Genomic DNA, 24358 nt, shown 5'->3' with positions numbered 1-24358 from the left:
TTACCGTCGCGGAGGAGGAAGCCAGAGGAGAGAGAGAGACCGCGCGACTCTGAGTGAGGAGGACGCGGCCAGTGACGCGAGGAGCGCGACCCACTGCACAGAACTGCGCCGCCGTGTGCTATCGCCGTTGTCGAGCTCCCAGGGCAACCACCGGCAAGATTCAAAGAGAGAGAAGCTCGAGGAGAGATAGAGATTGGCAGAGAGAGGGTTTCTGTTCGTGTGGCCGTGCCTCCCCTTCTCAGATCCGTCACCGTCTCCACTGCCTTTCACCGCCACTGATGTCGTCCGTCGTCGTTGCTTGCCATTCGGAGCGGCTGCACCACTGTTTCCACTGTTCTGCTCACCGGGTGTGGCGCGAGTGTTGCTGGAACCACCATCGGAGCTGCCGCTACTCGGTGTAGTTGTTCTTCCCTTGTTGTGGTAAGCTTTTTCATTTCAGAAAGTCGTTTTAGTCAGTATTCTATTATGCTTGGTTAAAGACTCTGAGGTTTGGTAACATAGGTTCGAGTTCTGATTGCTGCCGTTATAGTCATCGGGTGTAGCACGGTTGTTGCCGGAACCACCACCGGGGCTACCGCTACTTGATTTAGCCGTTCTTTCTTAGTTTCGGTAAGCATTTTCATTTCAAAAGCCCTTTAGTTACTGTTCTGTTATCTTACGATGAGATTTTATGGCGTTAATTGCTATAAGATTGAGTTTCGGTTGTTATATGTCACGATTAGTGTTGCTGTGGTTACCGCAAAAGTGGCTTGGAGCTGAGGTTGCGGTTGTCGGTGATTTCGGGTTGAGAGAGAAGGTTCCTATGACGCGTTTGGGTTATTGTTTCGACGAGTTGAGGTAGGGGCCTTTTCAGAAAAAGAATATTTTATATACTGGAATTATTATATATGGATATTTTGGGGTAAAATTGTAGCCTTGAGTGATTGTATGAGTCTTATGTGATATTGGTTGTCTTGGATGAATATGAATGCTTGTGTGACTGGATTATTATTCAGTTTTATAAAGCAGACTGTTACTGAAGTGCTTCTTTAAAATTGTTTCTTAAAAAGTTGTTGAAATCAAGTTTAATCTGTTGTAAAGGAATTGAGTCCGAATTTGTTTTTCTTGAAAGATGAGAATGATATGAATTTTCGGAATCGGTCTAATTTGAAATTGATTTGGTTTTGAACCCGTGGAAGGGGTTGTGGAATGGTTTGGTTGGGACCCGAAAAGGGCGGCAAATTCCAAGTTTTAGGGGAAGTGCTGCTAAAATTTCTATAAAAACCTTAGACTTTGTTTAAAAAGTTATTTAGAAAGGCTTGGGATTTGAGAAATTGTATTATTTGATTTATTAAGAAAATAATTATGTTTTCGAGTTTCATTTATTTGAGAAAACTATATGTCTTGAGTTCGATTTACTTAGAAAGGAATTACTTTACCATTTTGAATCACTGAAGAAAAGTTCTATGTTCTAATATTGACTTTTAATATAAAAAGGGCTTATGCTTTTAGTGAGACTTAAGGATTTCGTTCAGAGGAGCTTTTACTGATTTTGAAGGAAATTGGATTCTTGATTGAATAATTGCGTTTGTGACATTTTAGAATAAGTCAAAGAATTGGTATTAAGGAGGAATTTGAAAAGTGGTTTTGATTTAAAGGAATCGGTTCCGTTTCAAGTGAATTGGCTTTGGATTGGGTTGGGACTTGTGACTTTATATGATCCGGTTTTACAATAAACTCTGTTTTTATTTACTTAAACCAAAAATCTATGATTTTAAAAGTTTCAATGAATTTTTAAGAAATTGAGATAGGTTGTCCTTCCCTAAAGTCTTGAGACTCTGCTGAGAAATTTCTATTACCAAATTCAGTTTTGGGATGATTGATTTTTGGAGCTTTCATAAGAGATTTTTAATTTGGCCTAGTTGCCGAATTGTTTGGAAGTTTTAGAAGGATGTTGTGGAAATGTGGCTTGTTTTGAAAGAGGAAATTTCTTTTAAGAAAGATGGCTTATAAGCTAGAAGTGATTTTAGAATGCGGATTTTGAAGTTAAGGCTGAGATGAATTGAATTTGATTTTCAAAGAAAAGTGCTTTGAGAAAAGTGATTTATGGCTTGAATGATGATTTTATGAGTTTTATGATGTTGCATGGTGGAAGTGCTATATATTATGTTATGAGCCGGAATGACTGTATATGATAATGAATTATGATTGTTTGTGGAATATGTTATGAGCCGGAATGGCTGTATATGATAATGAATCATGGCTGGTTGGGGAATATGTTATGAGCCGGATGGCTGAGTTTGAATATGAATGGCTATTGAATTGATAAAGTGATTGTTTCACTTCCAATTATCTGATACAAGTTTTCCTGGGTAGAAGCAGTGGCTAGCCACTACGTATTCCAGGTTGAGACTCGATACTCTACTTACCCTATGTCGTAAGTGTGGCCGGATACTGTGAAAGTTCTGGATGAGCTCGCCCCTGTGAATATACACTATTGAGGGTGTTGGATGTGAATTATGATTATGACTGTGAATAACTCGAGTTGGGGATGCACGACAGAGGGACAGTCCAATGGTTAGCTACCAGGACTTGTCGGGTTGGCTTTATAACCAACAGATGAGACTCATCAGCCACTAGGAGTCTAGGACAAGCATTCATCATTTGCATCTATCTGACATTGTTTGGGTGTGCATATTTTACTTGGTTTGCCTATGTGATTGATTGTGTTTAATTGCTAATTGCTCTACTTGATGTAACTGCTTGTTTGTGCTTGAGCCTCCTACTTGTGTTTACGACTAAAACTCTGTTGGATTGTAGTGGATTGGCTGCTGTTTGGATTGTTTGGGCCTAGGGTCGTGGTTGATTATGAGATGGTCCGATGGTTGGTTTTGGTTTTGTGTTTCTGGTTTAGAAAAGTATGAAAAACTAATCTGGTTCAGTATAGATGAACTTTTTGAAAGGCTTTAGAACTTTTAGAAAATGAACAATTTTCTCTTTCAAAAAAGATTTTAGATTTTTTTTATATAGTAAGTCTTTGCTTTTAAAAAGGTGCATAAGGCGGTTATTAATCACTGTAACGATTTTATCTCGCGTATTCTACTATAGTAATTCTGCAACCCTATAGTGTGAACCCTTTCGAGGATGATATTCTCACTCCCCTACAGATCTTCTCTTTTTCAGGTTACGGATGATGAAGTTCAGAAGATATTATTTATTTTCTGTTAGACGATATTTTTGTATTATTTTAGTATTTATTGTTCCCCCGCCTTTATCTTTATACATTTTGTAAGAGGGATAGGAATTGTATTAGTTAATGCTTGTAAAATTATTTAATATATATACATATGTATGTACTCCTTGTGAGTTTTGTAAGTTGTATGGTATGTATGGATGTACGTTACCTAACAGAAGTATTTTGGAGCGGTATTGCGGTTTAAAGTTTTAAACAAGCTCATATTTTAGTATTAAATATTATAAGGGTCGTCGTAATACTCGAGCTATCAGAGTGGCATAGCCGGAAGCGTGACATTTTGATAGTTAGGGTGTTACACAAGTAGGCCCAAGCCCATTCACATAACCCATATATATAGCATGAAAACAGCTTCCTCCTCCCTCAAATGTTCATGAAACATGCTGATCTTATGGAAGAGGGGGGGGGGGGGGAAGCAAATCTAAACCCTTGTCTAATTTTAAATCCACGTAACTTTCAATCCCAAGTTCCGATTGACGAGCCGTCAGTGGCCATGCGTTCGTCTCAGAATTCTCTAAACCGATTTGATAAGAAATCTAATTTTTCTCACCCAAATTTTCTCCCTTCAGAATTATAAAATTGAGAATTATGATGTTTTGATATTTTATGATCGAATTAGCTTGTGAAAATTATTGGTGTTGTTCTATTAGTCCGTGGATAAGGTAAGAAGCTTTTAACCCTTATTGAATTTCCAATTTATTAAATCCTATATTGAATTATGATGAAATTATATATTGTTAGATTAAATGCTTGAGGTTTGAAGTGATTGGTGGTGTTGGATACTTAATTGAACTTGTTGAGTGGAGAATTGGAGCTTGGAACTCGTGGTGAGAAGGACTTTTGAAGTGCTTTGTGGTTTAGGGAGGAATCGGCCAAGATAAAGTTTTAATGTCATGTGAAAACCTAGACTAGATGACCATATGATAGGTTGAAAATGTGGGAGTATGTTAATGCTAGTAACCTTGATGGAAATGTGGAATTATATTTTGAATGAGTTGATGAATGATGATTTTTGTTGAGTTTGGTGTTTGATGATGGAAATATTGAATGATGAATTTGTTTGGGTTTGATGGGAGTTGGTGTTAGAGTTAATTGAATCAATTGATTGGTCTTGTATGGATATGATTATGGAATGATTGAAATTGATTATGTGTTAGTATGTTGATGGTTAGTAATTGATGAAAATATTGAACTTGTTATGAGAATTGTTGAGTAATATGTATGAAATTGAGGAATTCTTGAATGGTTTGAGGTGATTGTGTCTTGATAAAAGGAATGGAAGTGTGTGGACATGTTGTGATTTGAAGTAGTACTGTTTGGGATTTAAAACATTTGGGGTTTTGAATGAAAAATTGTAAAGATAGAGGTTTGGAACTTTTTATGAAAAACTAATTTTTGACTGAAATTTGACGGGCTATAACTCGGTTTTCGGAACCCCAAACTTTCCAAACTTATCTGAAATGAAAATTGGGTCCGTGAAGTTTACACCTTCGTAGAACAAACCAAAAATAATTTTTTAAAAAAAGTTATGCTCATCGAAAGTTTAGTACATAAAAGTAGATTCTGCAGCACTTAGCAGCTTTTTTTACCATTCTGCAGAACTCGCGTACGCGAGTATAAACGCGACGCGGCCATTTTATTTTGTCTAGGGGGCTCGCATACGTGAGATCATGCATGCATACGTGAAACCCTATTTTTGGAAAAAATGCAATTTTTGTGATTTTAACTCATTCTAACTTCCAAATCTCTATAGTTACCTTCTAAAGTTCCTAATTTGGTTTCTAATCATATGAAAAAGGGTGAACCTAGAGAGGAAGGTAATTTGGAAGTGAAGAAAGATTTTGGAGTGATGATTTATGATGAGAAGTGCGAAAATGTTGGAAATATATGAATGGTGACAATGTTGAATGAATTTGAGATAAAATGGGAGATGAATTAACGATGATAATGACAATGAATAATTTTGAATGAAGTAAAATATTATATGATGACGAAAATGAACTTGATTTGAAATTGTTTTGTGGGATCGTGGTTATTTATTGCCCACCAGATTTTAAAGAAAAATATTTTGTGGGATTGTGGTTATTTACTGCCTACCAGATTTGATATGAAATTATTTTGTGGGATCATGGTTATTTACCTCCCACGTGTATGTTGTTTTCCAATTGAAAATATCTGTGGGGATCGAAGTGGTTTACCATCCGCAGATGGTGGGGATCGAGGTGGTTTACCATTCACCAGGCGAGGATTGTGGTACTATATTGCTCACCAGTTTTCAAGAGGACGATGCCCGGGTTAGCTACCGGACATGTCGGGTTGGCTATATAACCAATAGATGAGACTCATCATCCATAAGGCAGGCATGCATCATATGCATATGTTTGTCTTGTTTGATTACACATTAATTGGGTTTGCCTACTTGATAATCTAAGTTTAACTACTATATGCTCTATTTGCTGTAACTGAATTTTACTTGTGATTTCTTTCTATGCATTCTATGTTTGTGCAACTGAGATGCCCCTTCTCTGGTGGATGAGTGATGAGGACAATTTCACCGGAGTTTTGGAGGATTGGAGGTAGACGAGAAGCTGAGGGAACAAGTTAGAATTAAGTTAGAATTGAGTTAAGATGAAGAGCTTTAGACAACTACCCTACTTATAGTTTCCAGTTTTAATCTTTAAGTTTTAAATCTGAGTGTCGAAGTTCTAGGATCATCTCTGGCTTTTCCGAGACCTTATATATTATGTATGCAGGCACCATTACCATGCTGAGAACCTTCGGTTCTCATTCCATACATATATTGTTATTTTCAGATGCAGGTCGAGAGACACCTTGCTGGGCGTCTGAAATTTCTTTTGCAGGCGAAGTCGGATTTATGTATTTTGATATTTGGGCTATGTATGTATGTATGTATGTATGTATGTATGTATGTATGTATGTATGTATGTATGTATGTATGTATGTATATGTGCTTAGATTTCTCCTTTGTGTAGTTTTCACTTTGTACCTCTTAGATGTTGGATGGAGAATTAAGAATTTATGTTAAGTATTTTGAGTACTTTTGGGATGTATATGTATACTTATGTATGTAATAATCTCCGGCCGGCCTTGGCTTCGCAGGTCGAGCCTAGAGTTTGATATTTTGTATCATTGATATTCTACTCTCTGTGTTTATACTCTTTACCCTTTTTCTCGTACGTAAGTTTCTGTTACGTGAGCTGTAACACCCTACCACACAGAGTCTTATGCTTAAGTCGTAAAGCAGAGGTGGCGAGGTATTACGATCTCTAAAAGTAAAATATGTACATAACTTTAGTTGAAAGAATTCATATCTAGGAGCTTTGGAGAATATGCTAAACAAAAGCGAAAATAGAAAATCGTGTCACACTTGCATGGATAATCGTAAAACGGATAGGTAAGATCAAAAGATTGCTAAAAACATAATATACAGATCAGAGTTCCAAAATACGGATATCAAGCTCCAGACTCGACCTGCGAAGCTAAGGCTGGTCAGAGTATGTAATTGTATATATATATACACACACACAACCCAAAATATAACTCAAACTACAAAATAAACATCTGTTTCTTCAAGTCTCTAGGAGGGACAAAATACAAAATACACATGCGGAGATTATATATACATATATACATAACCTAAAACAAAATATAACAGCACAAAAGACAGTTCTTCGCTTGTAAGGAGGGTCTCCAGACGCTCAACGAGGTGCCTCTCGACCTGCATCTAAAAAACAACAAAAATATGTATGGAATGAGAACCAGAGGCTCTCAGCATGATAAAGGTTCCCACATAGTTAATATAAAAAGGTCCCGAAAAAGGCAGAGACATTCCTAGAACTTTGACACTTGGATTAATCTTAAAATTTATTCTAAACCAATAATATCTATAATCTAACTAAAGGATTCCAATCTTATTCTATCTCTGCACCTTCTGTCAACTCTAAACTTCCAAATCATCGAAGACACAATCCTCCTTCACTCTTCCACCAAGAGAGGGTCTCTCAGAAGCATACACATACAATTCAAGCAAAGAAAATACAGATAGAGGTGCAATTACAGCAAGTAGAACAAGTAGCACATAAGTAAAGTTAAGCAATTAAGCAAACCAAAACAATACAAACTCAAGTAAAACATACAAATGCACATGATGTATGCTTGTTCTATGGCCGATGAGTCTCATATGTTGGTTATAAAGTCAAACCCGACATGTCCGGTAGCTAACCCTAGATAGAACACCAAACACAGAGCAAGTGGGATAACGCTGCAACCCTTGCATCTTATCTGTGTACCCGGAGCAGGGGATAATTTCACCCTTGCCTCTTACCCAGGAGGTGTTACAGTTCTTAACCTGGAGCAAGCGACGACAGAACTCAACCCTTGTATCTTACCTGGAGTCTCGAACTCTTATCCGGAACAAGTGGATAACACCACTACATCTCACCCGGTCACACATATCTCATTATCATTATAATTCATACTCAAAACACAATTCATTATTTTCTAAATAAAGAAAACTCAAAATGTAATCTTTTTATTATTAAATCAAAATCAAATCATAAAATCCATAAAAATTCAATCTTTCTAAATAACCACTTCAAACGGAGTCTCCTATTTTCATAAAAATGTCGGCACTATTTCCTCTAAAACTTGGACTTTTGCCACCCCTCAAGGGTCCCAACCACCAAACTAAACACCTCTCGATCATTCAAATCATTTTCAGTATCAAATTATTTCAAAATTAAACCAATTCTAAAATTAAATCTTTTTCAAAAATCAAACAACTCCAATAGCAAACCGTTTACAAAATTGAATCACACATCACATACCATATACACAATCCATTAATAATTATTCAGTTCATTCCTATCGTAAGGCCTTCTAGCCTAAGTTTTCACGTGACGTTAAATATTAACCACGAGAAACCAAAATTATACCTTGGCCGATTCCCCCTAAACTCGGAACACCTCAAAAACCTCTCATTTCACAAGCTCCAAGCTTCCAAACGTCAATTTCTCAAGCTTAATCACCCAGATTTCGTTCCAAACTGCCCAATTGAACTCCAAATCAACAAGAACACAATCTAATTAACACAATATCACTATAATCATCATAGAGTTCACTAATTCAATAATTCACAAGGGTTCAATAATTCCTTACCTTACCCACGGATCAATTGGACAAAACCCAATGATTATCCGCTACTAGAGTTTACATAAACCATCAAAATCATTCAATTCCTCAATACCTAAACTCAAAATCCACGAAATTTAGGAGAGGAAGAACTGGGCAAGAAATTCAAGTTTCTTACCACTTTGTTCAGATAGAATTGAAGAGAATTTCGAGACGAACACGTGGCTGTTGATAGCTCGTTAATTGGAGCTCCGGATTGAAAGTTACAGACGATTAAAAATTAGAAGGGAGGGTTAGGGTTTGTAACGTGATTCTCTCTTCTTCAACATCCCGGGAGTCAAATGAGGAAAGAAAGCTCGTTGCTTAGTTTATAGGGTGGGCCTTAGGTCCGATTTGGACTTGGTTCAACCAGTTCGGTCTGTTGGCCCATTTTTGAGCTAAAATTTTTAAAATTGGTGTCAAAACTCATATTTTAATTATTTCTACTTCATTAAAATATAAAATTTAATTTTCTAATTTCTTTAAATAATAATTAATTTATTGGTTAATTATTTATTAATTTGCGAATTTTACATGAGCGTTGCGCTTCTAATTTTTCCGATTTTGGTTTAAACTTTTCTTCAAGGATCCTCGATTATTAAATTCCTTCAACTACTATTATATATATACTTTTATTTTAATGGTCGTAATACCTCACCACCTCAACTTTACGACTTAAGCGTAAAGTTCTGTGTGGTAGAGTGTTATATTCCTCGTCCACTTTCTGAAAAATATCAGCTGTAGGGGTGAAACCTAACCTAAAGGTCTCAGTAGAGAAGTTTTATAATTGTCTTAAAAAGGATGTATATAAAAGAAAGTTTATTTTACGGCTATGATCATTGCTTGTCTTATGAATCTTTCTCTTGGAAATTTCTTATCTTTTCAACTTTTGGAATTCAACTATCCCTCACTCATATACAATTGCATATTCAAAAAAACTTCTTAGTCATTTATGTTTTGGAAAAATCAAGATAAATCTTAACTTTTTTTAGGATTCAAAGACTCACCTAAGGATTTTCTATCCAATAAACTACCATCTCGCTTTCTCTATACATCGTGTAATACCCTACCACATAGAGTCTTATGCTTAAGTCATAAGACAGAAGTGGCGAGGTATTACGACCTCTAAAATGAAATTTAGTACGTATAGTATTGCAAAAGTGTTCATAACTAGGAGCCTTTGAAGAAAATGAGTAAATCAAAACCGTTTTAATTCAAAAGCGCAACACTCCGATCGATAACGCAAGCGAACCATTAGAGATTAAGCTAAAGCGAAGAGATATACACAAGAGTGCCAAGATACATATATCAAGACTCAGGACTCGGCTTGCGAAGATAACCGGTCCGAGCATACAGTATACATACATATATAATGAGGAAATTCCAAAAGACAACATACAAATCCTGTTTCTCCAAAATAACCTCTAAGAGAAGGTAATACAAAATACATATATAGTGGAGAACATAGTATCTAAACAGACATGAAATAACCAAAATAAAATCCCCAGATACAAGGATCTCCGCCAAAAGAAGGTCTTCAGCATGCCTCAGCGAGGAGCCTCACGTCCTGCATCTGAAAACCACAAAAATCCGCATGGGTGAGAACCGGAGGTTCTCAGCATGGTAACAGTGCCCAAATATCTAACATGTAATGTCCTGGGAAAGCCGAAGGCAATCCTAGAACTTCCAAATTATAATCAAAGCATATAAACATAACTGTTCATGCCCGGGATTGAGCTATCCGACCCGGGGTGTTTGACGCCAAGTCGACCGACTTCTTCAGATCAGAACTACCCAACCTCTTCTCAAAGAGCTCGACCAAACCGCTACAGAAGTCCAAGAAGGCCCAGACCAAGAAACACGGCCCAAATCTAAAGGCAGCAAAGCCTAAGAAAGATAAGGACGGTTCCCCCTAAAGATAAGATAACTCCACTCAAAGATAAGATAAGATAACTATCTTATCTCCAGAAAGGTCACTCCACACCATTATAAATACACTGGAGCACCCAGGTATAACTCATACTCTGATTTTACTAAAAACCTGCTTAATACCCTTGCTAACTTAAGCATCAGAGTCCCTTGCAGGTACCATCACTCTCTGGTGACGAAGGATCAGCATCACCAACAAGTCCAACAAGTCAGACACGGCGATCCAGCCACCACCCATAAATCGGACGCATCATCGCCGACCAGCACAGAAGATCTCGTCTGAGATCGACCTACAGTTTCAGGTAACCCTTGGAACAATAACTAAACCATAACGAAAGTAAACAGGTGACTAACTTAAGGATCTTCGGTCTAGCTATACATATCCCTTTTCCAAATCCTGCAAACCTCCCAACCGCCAACAGTGAAATAAATGCAAGCACAAGTATACCAGGCAAGGAAATGTACAAGTAGGAAGCAGATAGAACAATTAAGTAAGTAGCAAGTAATGTAGTCAATTAGGCAATTCAGACAAATCACATATAATGCATATGATGCATGCCTGTCCTAGTAGCTAACCATTGGACTGTCCCTCTGTTGCACATCCCCAACTTGAGTTATCCACAAACATAATCATAATTTATATCCAACACCCTCACTGGTGTATATTCACGGGGGCGAGCTCATCCGGAACTTTAACAGTGTTCGGCCACACTTGCGACATTGAGTCAGCAGAGTATCGAGTCTCCACCTGGAGAACGTGGTGGCTAGCCACTACTTTCACCCAGGGAAACTCGTGTCTCAGATAGGTAAAGTGCAACAGTCATAATAATCATCAATTCAGCATATATGCAATAAACACAGCCATACATTAGTATACATCTCAGCCATTCCGGCTTACCAATCATAATTCCATACTCAGCCCTTTCGGCTCAAAACATATTCAGCACTCCACCATCCTTCCCAACCGCTCACATCACCATTATACATCATACTCATCATTACATCCCTTTTCTTCCCCACAAGTTATCCCTTTCCTAGCCTTCTCGCAATCACTAGGCGTTAATAATCAAATTAAGACTTAAGGGATGAAATTGGGGGCTTATAAGTGCAAAATAATAATCCAGAAGGTTACGAGCTTGTTGGGAATGTGAAGAGCTTGAAAACAAAGTTTTGAAAAAGAACTGGGTCGCGTGTGGACGCACAGGGGTGTGTATGCGCACGCCCAGAAATATTTTTAGACGTGTGCGTACGCATAAGTCTGTGCGTACGCACAGAAAGCAAAATATTTAGGGTGGGGGCGTGCGCACAACGTGTGCTAGCACTGCCACCAGTGTGTCATTCCCAACGTGTGCGTGCGCACAAGCTTGTGCGTACGCACAGCTCGCAATCTTTTGCTGGTTTTATGTGCGCACAGGGCGTGCTGGCGCTGCCACCAGTAGCCCTGTCTCCGCGTGTACGTATGCACCAGTCTGTGCGTATGCACAGGACCAATTCTCGTCGAGTGTGCGTGCGCACAGGGCTGTGCGTCCGCACACAAACCAGAAATCACAAATTCTGCAGAAGTTGCAGAATTCATATTTTTGGCCCGAACTTCTAACGATCATATATTTTTCTACAAAATTCAGATTTCAACCAATTTTAAACCGTTTTAAAGCTTATGAAATTATCTTTCAATTGATGTAAAGATCATCAAATTCTGAAAACAATTGCTCCAGATATGATCCGTCGAAGTTCGTCAAAATTCCAGTTTTACCAAAAACTCATAAACTCCCCATTTCATAACATACACCTACCAAATCCATTAAAAATCAACCCTTCCACAATTTACCATTTCCAAACCTTATTCAATCATCAGTCCATCAATTTCACCATATATAACCAAATCTCACATCATAAATCAACATATCACATTCCAAACTCCCAATAAACATTCAAGGTATCCATCACCATATATATATATATATATATATATATATATATATATATATATATATATATATATATATACACACACACACATAACAAGTTAATTCTTCAATTCATGCTCACCAACAAGGTCCTCAACTCTATCATCAATCCAACATGTTAATTCACATCACATACCATGTTTCATACTTTATCAACTAGTACAACCACACACAATCATTTATACCATCATTCATACATATTCCATTCAATCCAAATTGACCAACAACCATACCAAAAATTCCAAAGACCTATCCTAGGGTCACTAGCCTACGTTTTCACACCACATTACATTTTAGATACAGGAAACCGAAACCATACCTTGGCCGATTTTCGTTCCACCCGGAACACTCTCAACTCAACTTCCAAGGTTTCAAAAGCCTCACCAATAGATTTCCAAGCTTGGAATTTCACACCAAAGCTTTCCAAAACCACCAATCAAGCTCCAAAACACATATATACAAAGCCTAAGCCACAATATCATATAAAAATACAATAACTCAATCACTAAATCACAAAATATCAAGCCTCTATTTTAGGGTGGAGAATCTCACCTTATCGAAAGACTAAGGGAGTTAGAGGAAGCCTTCCCTTCAAGTTAAATTGAGCCTACAATATCCAAACTAAAAAATCTCAACACTTTATCCACAAAATTTCAAAAATGATGGCTGAGAATTCGAAGAGGATTCTGTGACTTATCTCAAGATTTCTTGGGTGGGTTTTGTAGAGCTCGACGCTGCGGTCACGTGGCCGCAAACGGTACGTCAATTGGAGCTCAGAGCGAAAAGTTATGCCACCTTGAATCAAACCAAGGGTTTGCTTCTCCTTTCTCCTCCCATGGTGAATTTCAGCGTGTTTGTTGTGTTTGGGAGGGAAGAGAGAGCTGAGCTCTCTCATTAAAGGGGATTTGGTTGGGCCCTTGGGCCCAAATTGGGTTCGGTTGGCCCGGTTTGGTCCGTTCGGCCCAATCTTGGGCTGATTTCTTTAAAATTGGTGTAGAAATTATCGTTTCGAATTTCTCTACCATATTAAATCATAAAAACTTCATTTCTCACTTCCGAGAATATATTTTAATCTACGAGTTAATTAACTATTAGTTAACCGGGTTTTACACATCGAACACATAAACCAGAGTCTAAGGGCAATACCGAGTTCAATCCACCTAACTTCCATCACCTCCATGCATCAGCAATCACAATCAAGTCAAACAATTTAATCACACAAATGCAAACACATATAAAGCACATAACAAATAGCACATAATCAAATAAATCATATAAGTACAACACAGCAATGAAAATCACAGCCAAATAATTAAAATAAATGCATATAATGCATACCTATCCTACTGGTCGTGATCTTACGTGTTAGTTACGTTGCCAGACCCGACACATCCGGTAGCTAATTCGGATATTGTTTTTCTGTTGTGCATCCCCAAGAGAAAAATATCTCATGTATATATATAAACTGGTCTTATAGGGAGAGTGTCCTGTCACCTTCTCTTGAAAACTAGCTAATCTGGGGATTGAATGCTCGGCCACACTTATGAACAGAAAGAATGTGGGCGGGATAAAACCACTATCCCTACATCTACACTGCAACACTGAGCAAGCGAGATAAAACCACTATCCTTGCATCTACCAAGTGTAGGTGCCTCATTAGTCGTACAAGCGGGACAAAACCCACATCCTTGCCAAGCAATAGTCATGTCTCAATCAAAATCATGAAAGCGGGATAAAACCCACGTCCTTGCCAAAGTAATAATCATATCTCATAATCACGCAAGCGGGAGAAAATCTCCGTCCTTGCCAACCAATAATCATCATCAAATTCATAATTAATCATAATTGCTAGCATAAATCTAAATCATAATTTTCATCATAAACCTCAAATTGGTACTTTTGTGATAAGCCTCAAATCAATTCTCATTTCTCATTAATAATTTCATAACAACATAATCTTCATCATAACCATCTACTCAACTCCACTTTTTACTCCGCATACTTTAATATTCACCGGGTTGGGTTTAGGCCGTTACATACGGCTTGCGGGTATAAGACGTATAACATAATACCCTATACTCATATACTCGACGTCAAAGTTGCAAATAAACTAACTTATACACATAATCATTTATAAACAATCTCAAGCTAACTCAAACACATCATCAATAATTAACATCAATCTTTTTCTCATTCAATCTCGTTATATTTTTTTTTAATTAGTCACCTTAGGGGCTAACAAACCAAACTTTTAAGATTCTCAAGTTCCATTTATAATAGACCTAAAGATCCTTAACATTTATCTCATGACTCTTAAAAATTATAATATTGTATTTTTGTCATCACATTCTTTAAATAAGTCTCTTTCCCACAACTTTAATATTTGATTCTTTCTAAACATCATACTCACATTTTCTATTCCCAAACCCTTAAGTTGATAAACAATTAACTTTTAAAACTTTAATTATTTATTTACTCTTTTTGTTGTTGGTGCATGAAATCACAATCACACTTTTGCAATTCCGCACAACTAACTAGCAAGTGCACTGGGTCGTCCAAGTAATACCTTACGTGAGTAAGGGTCGATCCCATGGAGATTGTCGGTTTGAAGCAAGCTATGGTTATCTTGTAATTCTTAGTCAGGATATCAGTAATGATTCTTAGTTTTAATTGTAAAAAATAAAAGAACATGAAATAAATACTTGTTATGCAGTAATGGAGAACAGGTTGAGGTTTTGGAGATGCTCTGTCTTCTGAATCTATGCTTTCCTACTGTCTTCTTCTTCACGCACGCAAGGCTCCTTCCATGGCAAGTTGTATGTTGGTGGATCACCGTTGTCAATGGCTACCATCTGTCCTCTCAGTGAAATGGTCCAAATGCGCTGTCACCGCATGACTAATCATCTGTTGGTTCTCACTCATGTTGGAATAGGATCCATTGATCCTTTTGCATCTATCACTACGCCCATCACTCGTGAGTTTGAAGCTCGTCACAGTCATCCCATCCCATATCCTACTCGGAATACTATAGACAAGATTTAGACTTTCCGGATCTCAAGAATAGCCACCAATAATTCTAGCCTATACCACGAAGATTCTAATCTTAGATTAGAAACCCAAGAGATATGCACTCAAGCTATTACAGATAGAACGAAGGTAGTTGTCAGGACGCGTTCATAGGTGAGAATGATGATGAGTGTCACAGATCATCACATTCATCAGGTTGAAGTGCGAATGAATATCTTAGAATAGAAACAAGCGTGATTAGATGGAAAACAGTAGTAATTGCATTAATTCATCGAGACACAGCAGAGCTCCTCACCCCCAACCATGGAGTTTAGAGACTCATGCTGTAGAGAATACAAGTTCTGATGTAAAATGTCATGAGGTATAAAATAAATCTCTAAAAGTGATTTTTATAATGAACTAGTGACCTAGGGTTACAAAGAAATGAGTAAGCTAGAATAGTTAGTGTAGAAATCCACTTTCGGGGCCCACTTGGTGTGTGCTTGGGCTGAGCACTGAAGCTTTCACATGTAGAGACTTTTCTTGGAGTTAAATGCCAGCTTTTGTGCCAGTTTGGGCATTTAACTCCAGCTTTTATGCCAGTTCTGGCGTTTAATGCTAGAATAGGGTAGAAAGTGGGCGTTTAAACGCCAGTTTCCGTTATCAAAAATCGGGCAAAGTATGGACTATTATATATTGCTGGAAAGCCCAGGATATCTACTTTCTAACGCAATTGAGAGCGTGCCAATTGGGCCTTTGTAGCTCCAGAAAATCCATTTCGAGTGCAGGGAGGTCAGAATCCAACAGCATCTGCAGTCCTTTTTCAGCCTCTAAATCAGATTTTTGCTCAGGTCCCTCAATTTTAACCAGAAAATACCTGAAATTACAGAAAAAACACACAAACTTATAGTAAAGTCTAGAAATATGATTTTTAAATAAAAACTAATAAAAATATAATAAAAAGTAACTAAAGTATACTAAAAACATACTAAAAACAATGCCAAAAAGTGTATAAATTATCCGCTCATCACAACACCAAACTTAAATTGTTGCTTGTCCTCAAGCAACTGAAAACAAAACAGGATAAAAAGAAGAGAATATACTATAAATCCCATAATATCAATGAAGCTTAGTTCAAATTAGATAAGCGGGGCTAGTAGCTTTTTTATTCTGAATAGTTTTGGCATCTCACTTTTTCTTTTGAAGTTCAGAATGATTGGCATCTATAGGAGCTCAGAATTCAGATAGTGTTATTGATTCTCCTAGTACAGTATGTTGATTCTTGAACACAGTTACTTTATGAGTCTTGGCCGTGGCCCTAAGCACTTTGTTTTCTAGTATTACCACCAGATACATAAATGCCACAGACACATAACTGGGTGAACCTTTTCAGATTGTGACTTAGCTTTGCTAAAGTCCCCAATTAGAGGTGTCCAGAGTTCTTAAGCACACTCTTTTTGTTTTGGATCACGTCTTTAACCTCTCAGTCTCAAGCTTTTCACTTGGACCTTCATGCTACAAGCACATGGTTAGGGACATCTTGATTTAGCCGCTTAGGCCAGGATTTTATTCCTTTGAGCCCTCCTTTCCACTGATGCTCAAAGCCTTGGATCCTTTTTGTTTTACCCTTGCCTTTTGGTTTAAAGGGTTACTGGCTTTTTCTGCTTGCTTTTTCTTTTTCTTTTATTTTTATTATTTATTATTATTATTATTATTATTATTATTATTATTATTATTATTATTATTATTATTATTATTATTATTATTATTATTATTATTATTATTATTATTATTATTATTATTATTATTATTATTATTATTATTATTTGCAAGCTTTTGTATTCATTGCTTTTTCTTGCTTCAAGAATCAATTTTATGATTTTTCAGATTATCAATAACATTTCTCCTTTTTCATCATTCTTTCGAGAGCCAACAATTTTAACATTCATAAACAACAAATTCAAAAGACATATGCACTGTTCAATCATTCATTCAGAAAAACAAAAAGTATTGCCACCATATCAAAATAATTAAACTAATTTCAAGATAAAATATGAAATTCATGTACTTCTTGTTCTTTTGTAATTAGGCACATTTTTCATTTAAGAGAGGTGAAGGACTTATGGGACATTCATAACTTTAAGGCATAGACTCTAATTTTTATTTATTATTTAATAAAAATAATATAAAATAAACATAGAAGCAGACAAATAATAATAAAAGAAAGGAAATTAAAGATATAAAGACAAATGACTCTAATACTAATACTCATGTACTCTTAGAATGGATAAAAGGTTATCACAGAGTTAGGACTCAACAACCTGCATTGGGGGAGGCGAGTACACATTCATGTTGTGGGACGCCTGGCTCTTCAAGGGAGAGCTTCTGCCGCTTCAGCTTCTGTAGCTCGCGCCCCTGCTTCTCCTGTTCCTTAAGCAGCTTGCAAAGCATGCTGTTTTGATTTTGTTGTTCCTCCTTAAGTTGATCCATAGCTTCTTGTAGCTTGGTGACAGATGCTTCTAGGCGGGTCCAATAGTCAATTTGAGGGATCTCTGGGAGGAACTCCTGCGCCCTCCGTTTGATGGAGTTATCTTGCACTTGTTGTCCTTTCATTGACTTCTTGGTGATTGGGTGCTCGACTGGGATGAACTCATCTACTCCCATCTTCACCCCAGCATCTTTGCACAGTAGAGAGATCAAGCTTGGGTGAGCCAATTTGGCTTCAGTGGAGTTCTTATTTGTAATTGTGTAAATCTCACAAGAAATCAGATGATGAATCTCCACTTCGTTTCCCAACATAATACAATGAATCATCACTGCTCTTTTGATAGTGACCTCAGAGCGATTGCTAGTGGGCAGTATAGAACGCCTAATGAAGTCCAACTAGCTCCTTGCGACTAGTTTGAGATCTCCTCTCTTGAGTTGGTTTGGGACACCTTTTGAGTTGGTTATCCACTTAGTTCCAGAGAGGCATATGTCCTCTAGAACTTGGTCCAACCCTTTATCTACTCTCACCATTCTCCTATTAAAGGATTCTGGATCATCTTGTAGTTGAGGCAGTTTGAAGACCTCTCTTATTTTGTCCAGATGGAAGTAAATAATCCTCCCTCTGACCATAGTTTGGAAGGTATGAAAGGCGGTTCCAGTCATTCTCTGCTTATCTGTCAGTCACAGATTTGAGTAGAATTCCTGAACCATGTTTCCTCCCACCTTTGTCTCAGGATTAGCTAGAATCTCTCATCCTCTGTTTCGAATTTGCTCTTGGATCTCTGGATATTCATCTTCTTTCAGATTGAATTTGAATTCCGGGATCACTGACCTCAGACCCATTATTTTGTGGTAATGGTCTGTATGTTCTTTGGTTAAGAACCTCTCTTGATTCCAAAGACTCTTTGGAGTATTCTCTTTCTTGCCTCTTGAATTGGTTTGTTTTCCCTTAGGAGCCATGATCTTAATGAGTCTTAGCTCGGTGATCACGGAAAAACACACCAAACTTAGAGGTTTACTTGCCCTCAAGAAAAAGAAAGGAAAGAAGAGAGATAGAAGGAGAGTTAAATTCGAATGGTGGAGAGATGGGGATGGCCGAATGTGTATTTATAAGTGGAGGGGAGGGATTTCGAAAATTTGAAAAAAAGATATGATATAAAGATATGATTGGTGAAAAAATAGAATCATGATATGAAAAAGATGAGATTTTTAAAATGGAAAAGATATAAAGGAGTTAAATTTGAAAATTTGTTGATGCATCTAAGAATTAAAAGATGATATGATGAGTTGGAAAAGATTTGGAAAGAAATTGAGAAGATAATTGAGTTTTTGAAGAAGATTTGGAAAGGATTTGAAAGAAAATTGAAAAGGAATTTAGACAATTATTGAATTTTGAAAATTGAAGGTGAATGATGAAAATTTGTAACATGTTTATGCAGAAAATTATGAATCAAAACATGAAAGTTTGAAAAATTTTGAAGTGGAAAACAAAATCTTCTCCCCCTGCCTTTCTAGCGTTAAACTCCTAGAATGGTATCCATTCTGGCGTTTAACGCCCATATATTGGCCATTGTGGGCGTTTAACACCTAGCCAGGTACCCTGGCTGGCGTTAAACGCCAGAAATCTTTTGTCACTGGGCATTTTTCTGAACGCCCAGGATGCTGCAATTCTGGCGTTAAACCCCCAGAATGGTACCCATTTTGGCGTTTAACGCCCAAAATGGTATCTTTACTGGCGTTAAACGCCCAGAATGGTATCCATTCTGGCGTTTAACGCCCAAAATACCCCTTACTGGCATTTTCTTGCCAGTGAGCTCTTTTTCTCTGCTTTTTGCGCTGAATCCTTCTGTAACTCTGTGAATTCCTAAAATTTGATGATTAATCTTGAATATAATTTATATCAAACTCCTATAAATATTAATTAAAAAGCAAATAACTTGCTAATGGCTGGGTTGCCTCCCAGCAAGTGCTTCTTTATTGTCTTTAGCTGGACCTTGACTGAGCTTTATTCTAGTCTCAGTTTTGAGCATTCTTGCTCAAAATTGCTTTCAAGATAATGGTTGATTCTCTGTCCATTAACAATGAACTTTTTGTCAGATTCAATATCCTGAAGCTCAACATATCCATATGGTGACACACTTGTAATCACATATGGTCCCCTCCACCAGGATTTTAATTTCCCAGGGAATAATCGGAGCCTAGAGTTAAACAGCAGAACCTTCTGTCCTGGTTCAAATACTCTAGATGACAGTTTCTTGTCATGCCATCTTTTTTATTTTTCCTTATAAATTTTTTTCATTTTCAAAAGCATTGAGTCTGAATTCCTCTAGTTCATTCAGCTGGAGCAATCTTTTCTCTCCAGCTAACTTAGCATCCAGGTTTAGGAATCTGGTTGCCCAGTAGGCCTTATGTTCCAGATGACAGGCCTTGCCATACACAAGCTGGTATGGAGAGGTTCCTATAGGGGTCTTGAATGCTGTTCTATATGCCCACAGAGCATCATCCAATATTTTTGCCCAATCCCTTCTACGGGCAATTACTGTCCGTTCCAGAATTCTTTTTAGTTCTCTATTAGAGACTTCAGCCTGCCCATTTGTCTGTGGATGATATGGAGTTGCTACTTTGTGGCTAATTCCATATCGAACCATAGCAGAGTAAAGCTGTTTATTGCAGAAATGAGTGCCCCGTCACTGATTAGTACTATGGGGACACCAAATCTGCTGAAGATATGTTTCTGGAGGAACTTCAGTACTGTTTTAGTATCATTATTGGGTGTGGCAATTTCTTCTACCCATTTAGATACGTAGTCTACTGCCACCAGAATGTAAGTGTTTGAGTATGATGGTGGGAAAGGACCCATGAAGTCAATACCCCATACGTCAAACAACTCAATCTCTAAGATCCCTTGTTGAGGCATGGCATAACCATGAGGCAAGTTGCCAGCTCTTTGGCAACTATCACAGTTACGCACAAACTCTTGGGCATCACTATAGAGAGTAGGCCAGTAGAAGCCACATTGGAGGACCTTAGTGGCTGTTCGCTCACCTCCGAAATGTCCTCCATACTGTGATCCATGGCAATGCCATAGGATCTTCTGTGCCTCTTCTCTAGGTACGTATCTGCGGATCATTCCATCTGCACATCTCTTAAAGAGATATGGTTCATCCCATAAGTAGTACTTTGCATCAGAAATTAGTTTTTTCGTTTGCTGCCTGCTATACTCCTTGGGTATGAACCTCACAACTTTATAATTTGCAATTTCTGCAAACCATGGTGCTTCCTGGATGGCGAAGAGTTGCTCATCTGGAAAGGTCTCAGGGATCTCAGTAGGAGGGAGGGACGCCCTTGCTACTGGTTCTATCCGGGACAGGTGATCAGCTACCTGGTTCTCTGTCCCTTTTTCGTCTCTTATTTCTATATCAAACTCTTGCAGCAGCAACACCCATCTTATGAGCCTGGGTTTTGAATCCTGCTTTGTGAGTAGATATTTAAGAGCAGCATGGTCAGTATACACAATCACCTTTGAACCTACTAAATAGGATCTAAACTTGTCAATGGCATAAACCACTGCAAGTAACTCTTTTTCTGTGGTTGTGTAGTTTTTTTGTGCATCATTTAGAACACGGCTGACATAGTAAATGACGTGCAGAAGCTTTTTATGCCTCTGTCCCAGCACTGCACCAATGGCATGATCACTGGCATCACACATTAGTTTGAATGGTAATGTCCAGTCTGGTGCAGAAATAACTGATGCTGTGAGCAGCTTAGCTTTAAGAGTTTCAAACGCATGCAGACACTATGTGTCAAATACAAATGGTGTATCAGCAGCTAGCAGGTTGTTCAGAGGTTTTGCAATTTTCAAAAAATCCTTTTTAAACCTCCGATAGAATCCTGCATGCCCCAGAAAGCTTCTGATTGCCTTAACATTGGCAGGTGGTGGTAATTTTTCAATTACCTCCACTTTAGCTTGATCCACCTCTATTCCCTTATTTGAAATTTTATGCCCAAGGTCAATTCCTTCAGTCACCATAAAGTGACATTTTTCCCAGTTTAAAACTAGGTTGGTCTCTTGGCATCTTTTCAGAACAAGTGTTAAATGGTCAAGGCAGGAGCTGAATGAGTCTCCAAATACTGAAAAGTCATCCATGAAGACTTCCAGAAATTTCTCTACCATATCAGAGAAGATAGAGAGCATGCACATCTGAAAGGTTGCAGGTGCATTGCACAGACCAAAAGGCATCCTTCTGTAGGCAAATACTCCAGAAGGGCATGTGAATGCTGTTTTCTCTTGGTCCTGAGGATCCACTGCAATTTGATTGTAACCTGAATAGCCATCCAAAAAGTAGTAATATTCATGACCTGCTAGTCTCTCTAGCATCTGGTCTATGAATGGTAAAGGAAAGTGATCCTTCCTGGTAGCTGTATTGAGCCTTCTGTAATCAATACACATACGCCACCCTGTAACTGTTCTTGTAGGAACCAGTTCATTCTTTTCATTATGAACTACTGTCATGCCTCCCTTCTTGGGGACAAATTGGACAGGGCTCACCCAGGGGCTATCAGAAATAGGATAAATGATCCCAGCCTCCAGTAACTTGGTGACCTCTTTCTGCACCACCTCCTTCATGGCTGGGTTTAGCCGCCTCTGTGGTTGAACCATTGGCTTAACATCATCCTCCAATAGGATCTTGTGCATGCATCTTGCTGGGCTAATGCCCTTAAGATCACTTATGGACCACCCAAGAGCTGTCTTGTGTGTCCTTAGCACTTGAATTAGTGCTTTCTCTTCCTGTGGATTTAAAGCAGAGCTTATGATCACCGGAAAAGTGTCACTTTCTCCCAGAAATGCATATTTTAGGGATGGTGGTAGTGGTTTGAGCTCGGGTTTAGGAGGCTTATCCTCTTCCTGAGTAATTCTCAGAGGTTCTTTTATTTCCTCTGGCTCCTCCAGATCAGGCTGAACATCTTTAAAGTTGTCATCTAGCTCTGATTCGAGGCTCTCAGTTATATTGATCTCTTCTACCAAAGAGTCAATAATATCAGCGCTCATGCAGTCATTTGATGTGTCTAGATACTGCAAAGCTTTGACAGTATTTAACTTGAACTCATCCTCATTGACTCTCAGGGTCACTTCCCCTTTTTGTACATCAATAAGAGTTCGTCCAGTTGCTAGGAAAGGTCTTCCTTGAATGAGATTTGCATCCTTGTGCTCCTCCATTTCCAGCACTACAAAGTCAGTGGGAAAGGCAAATGGCCCAACCTTGACAATCATGTCCTCAATTATGCCTGATGGATATTTAATGGAGCCATCAGCAAGTTGGAGGCATATTCGGGTTGGTTTGACTTCTTCAGTCAAGCCAAGATTTCTGATAGTGGATGCAGGTATTAGGTTGATACTTGCCCCAAGATTACATAGAGCTGTCTTGGTACAAGCACCCTCTAATGTGCATGGTATCATAAAGCTTCCGGGATCTTTAAGCTTCTCTGGTAAGCTTTTCAGAATGATTGCACTACATTCTTCAGTGAGGAAAACTTTTTTAGTTTCTCTCCAATCCTTCTTATGACTTAAGATCTCTTTCATGAACTTAGCATAAGAGGGTATTTGCTCAAGTGCCTCTGCAAACGGGATCTTTATTTCAAGAATCCTGAGGTAGTCTGTAAAGCGGGCAAATTGTTTATCCTGTTCCGCTTGGCGGAGTTTTTGAGGATAAGGCATCTTGGCTTTGTATTCCTCAACCTTAGTTGCTGCAGGTTTATTTCCTACAGAGGCAGGTTGAGAAGCCTTCTTAGGAGGGTTACAATCAGCACTTGTAGGTGTCTGATCCCTCAGTGGCATTTGAACACCAGGAGTAGAGGTTGGATGGGAGTTTAACGCCAATTTTCCATCCTTTTCTGGTGTTTGAACGCCAGAACTGGGCAAGGAATGGGCGTTTAACGCCAACTTTTCTCCCTTTTTTGGCGTTTGAACGCCAGAAGTGGGCATCCACTGGGCATTTGACGCCAATTTTTCACCCTTTTCTGGCGTTTGAACGCCAGAATTATTCCTCTCTGAGCTCTTGCTGTCCTCAGAGGGATTTTAGACAGTGGTTTGGTCATCCTCTGTCAGTTGTTCCTTTCTTGGCTTTCTGCTACTTTGAGCTGAATTATTCAATGTCTTTCCGCTCCTTTGTTGAATAGCTTGGCATTTTTCTGTTATCTGTTTAGATAGCTGCTGTCTTGTCTAATTCAATTGTGCTTCTATATTCTTGTTAGAATTTTTAGTGTCTTGGAGCATCTCTTTAAATTCTACTAATTATTTTGTCATAAGGAGCAATTGCTGATTAAGTTCAACAATCTGTTCTTGAGGATTAGGATCAGTAGTTACTTCCCTAGCCTCTTCTTTTATGGAAGACTCACTGCTTGAGTACAGATGTTGATTTCTAGCAACCGTATCTATGAGTTCTTGAGCCTCTTCAATCGTCTTTCTCATGTGTATAGATCCACCAGCTGAGTAGTCTAGGGACATTTGAGCTTTTTCTGTAAGCCCATAGTAGAAGATGTCTAACTG

General features: G+C 38.2%; 1 protein-coding gene across 1 annotated transcript; it reads right to left on the bottom strand.

Annotated features, from left to right (window-relative positions):
* Positions 1–23794, bottom strand: LOC148575934 (uncharacterized). The gene is made up of 2 exons (XM_088502627.1): positions 22327–23794; positions 1–425 (listed from the first exon to the last, which is right to left on the bottom strand). Exons 1-2 carry the CDS (start codon positions 23792–23794, stop codon positions 1–3), a joined length of 1893 nt encoding a protein of 630 aa, XP_088358753.1.
* Positions 23795–24358: the final 564 nt, after the last annotated feature.

Source organism: Arachis ipaensis, chromosome B1 (genome assembly GCF_059453495.1).
Source record: "Arachis ipaensis isolate K30076 ecotype BB chromosome B1, ASM5945349v1, whole genome shotgun sequence".
Classification (NCBI taxonomy): Eukaryota; Viridiplantae; Streptophyta; class Magnoliopsida; order Fabales; family Fabaceae; genus Arachis; species Arachis ipaensis.
Note: the sequence above shows the minus strand (reverse complement) of the source record. Positions and strands in the feature narration are given on the sequence as shown.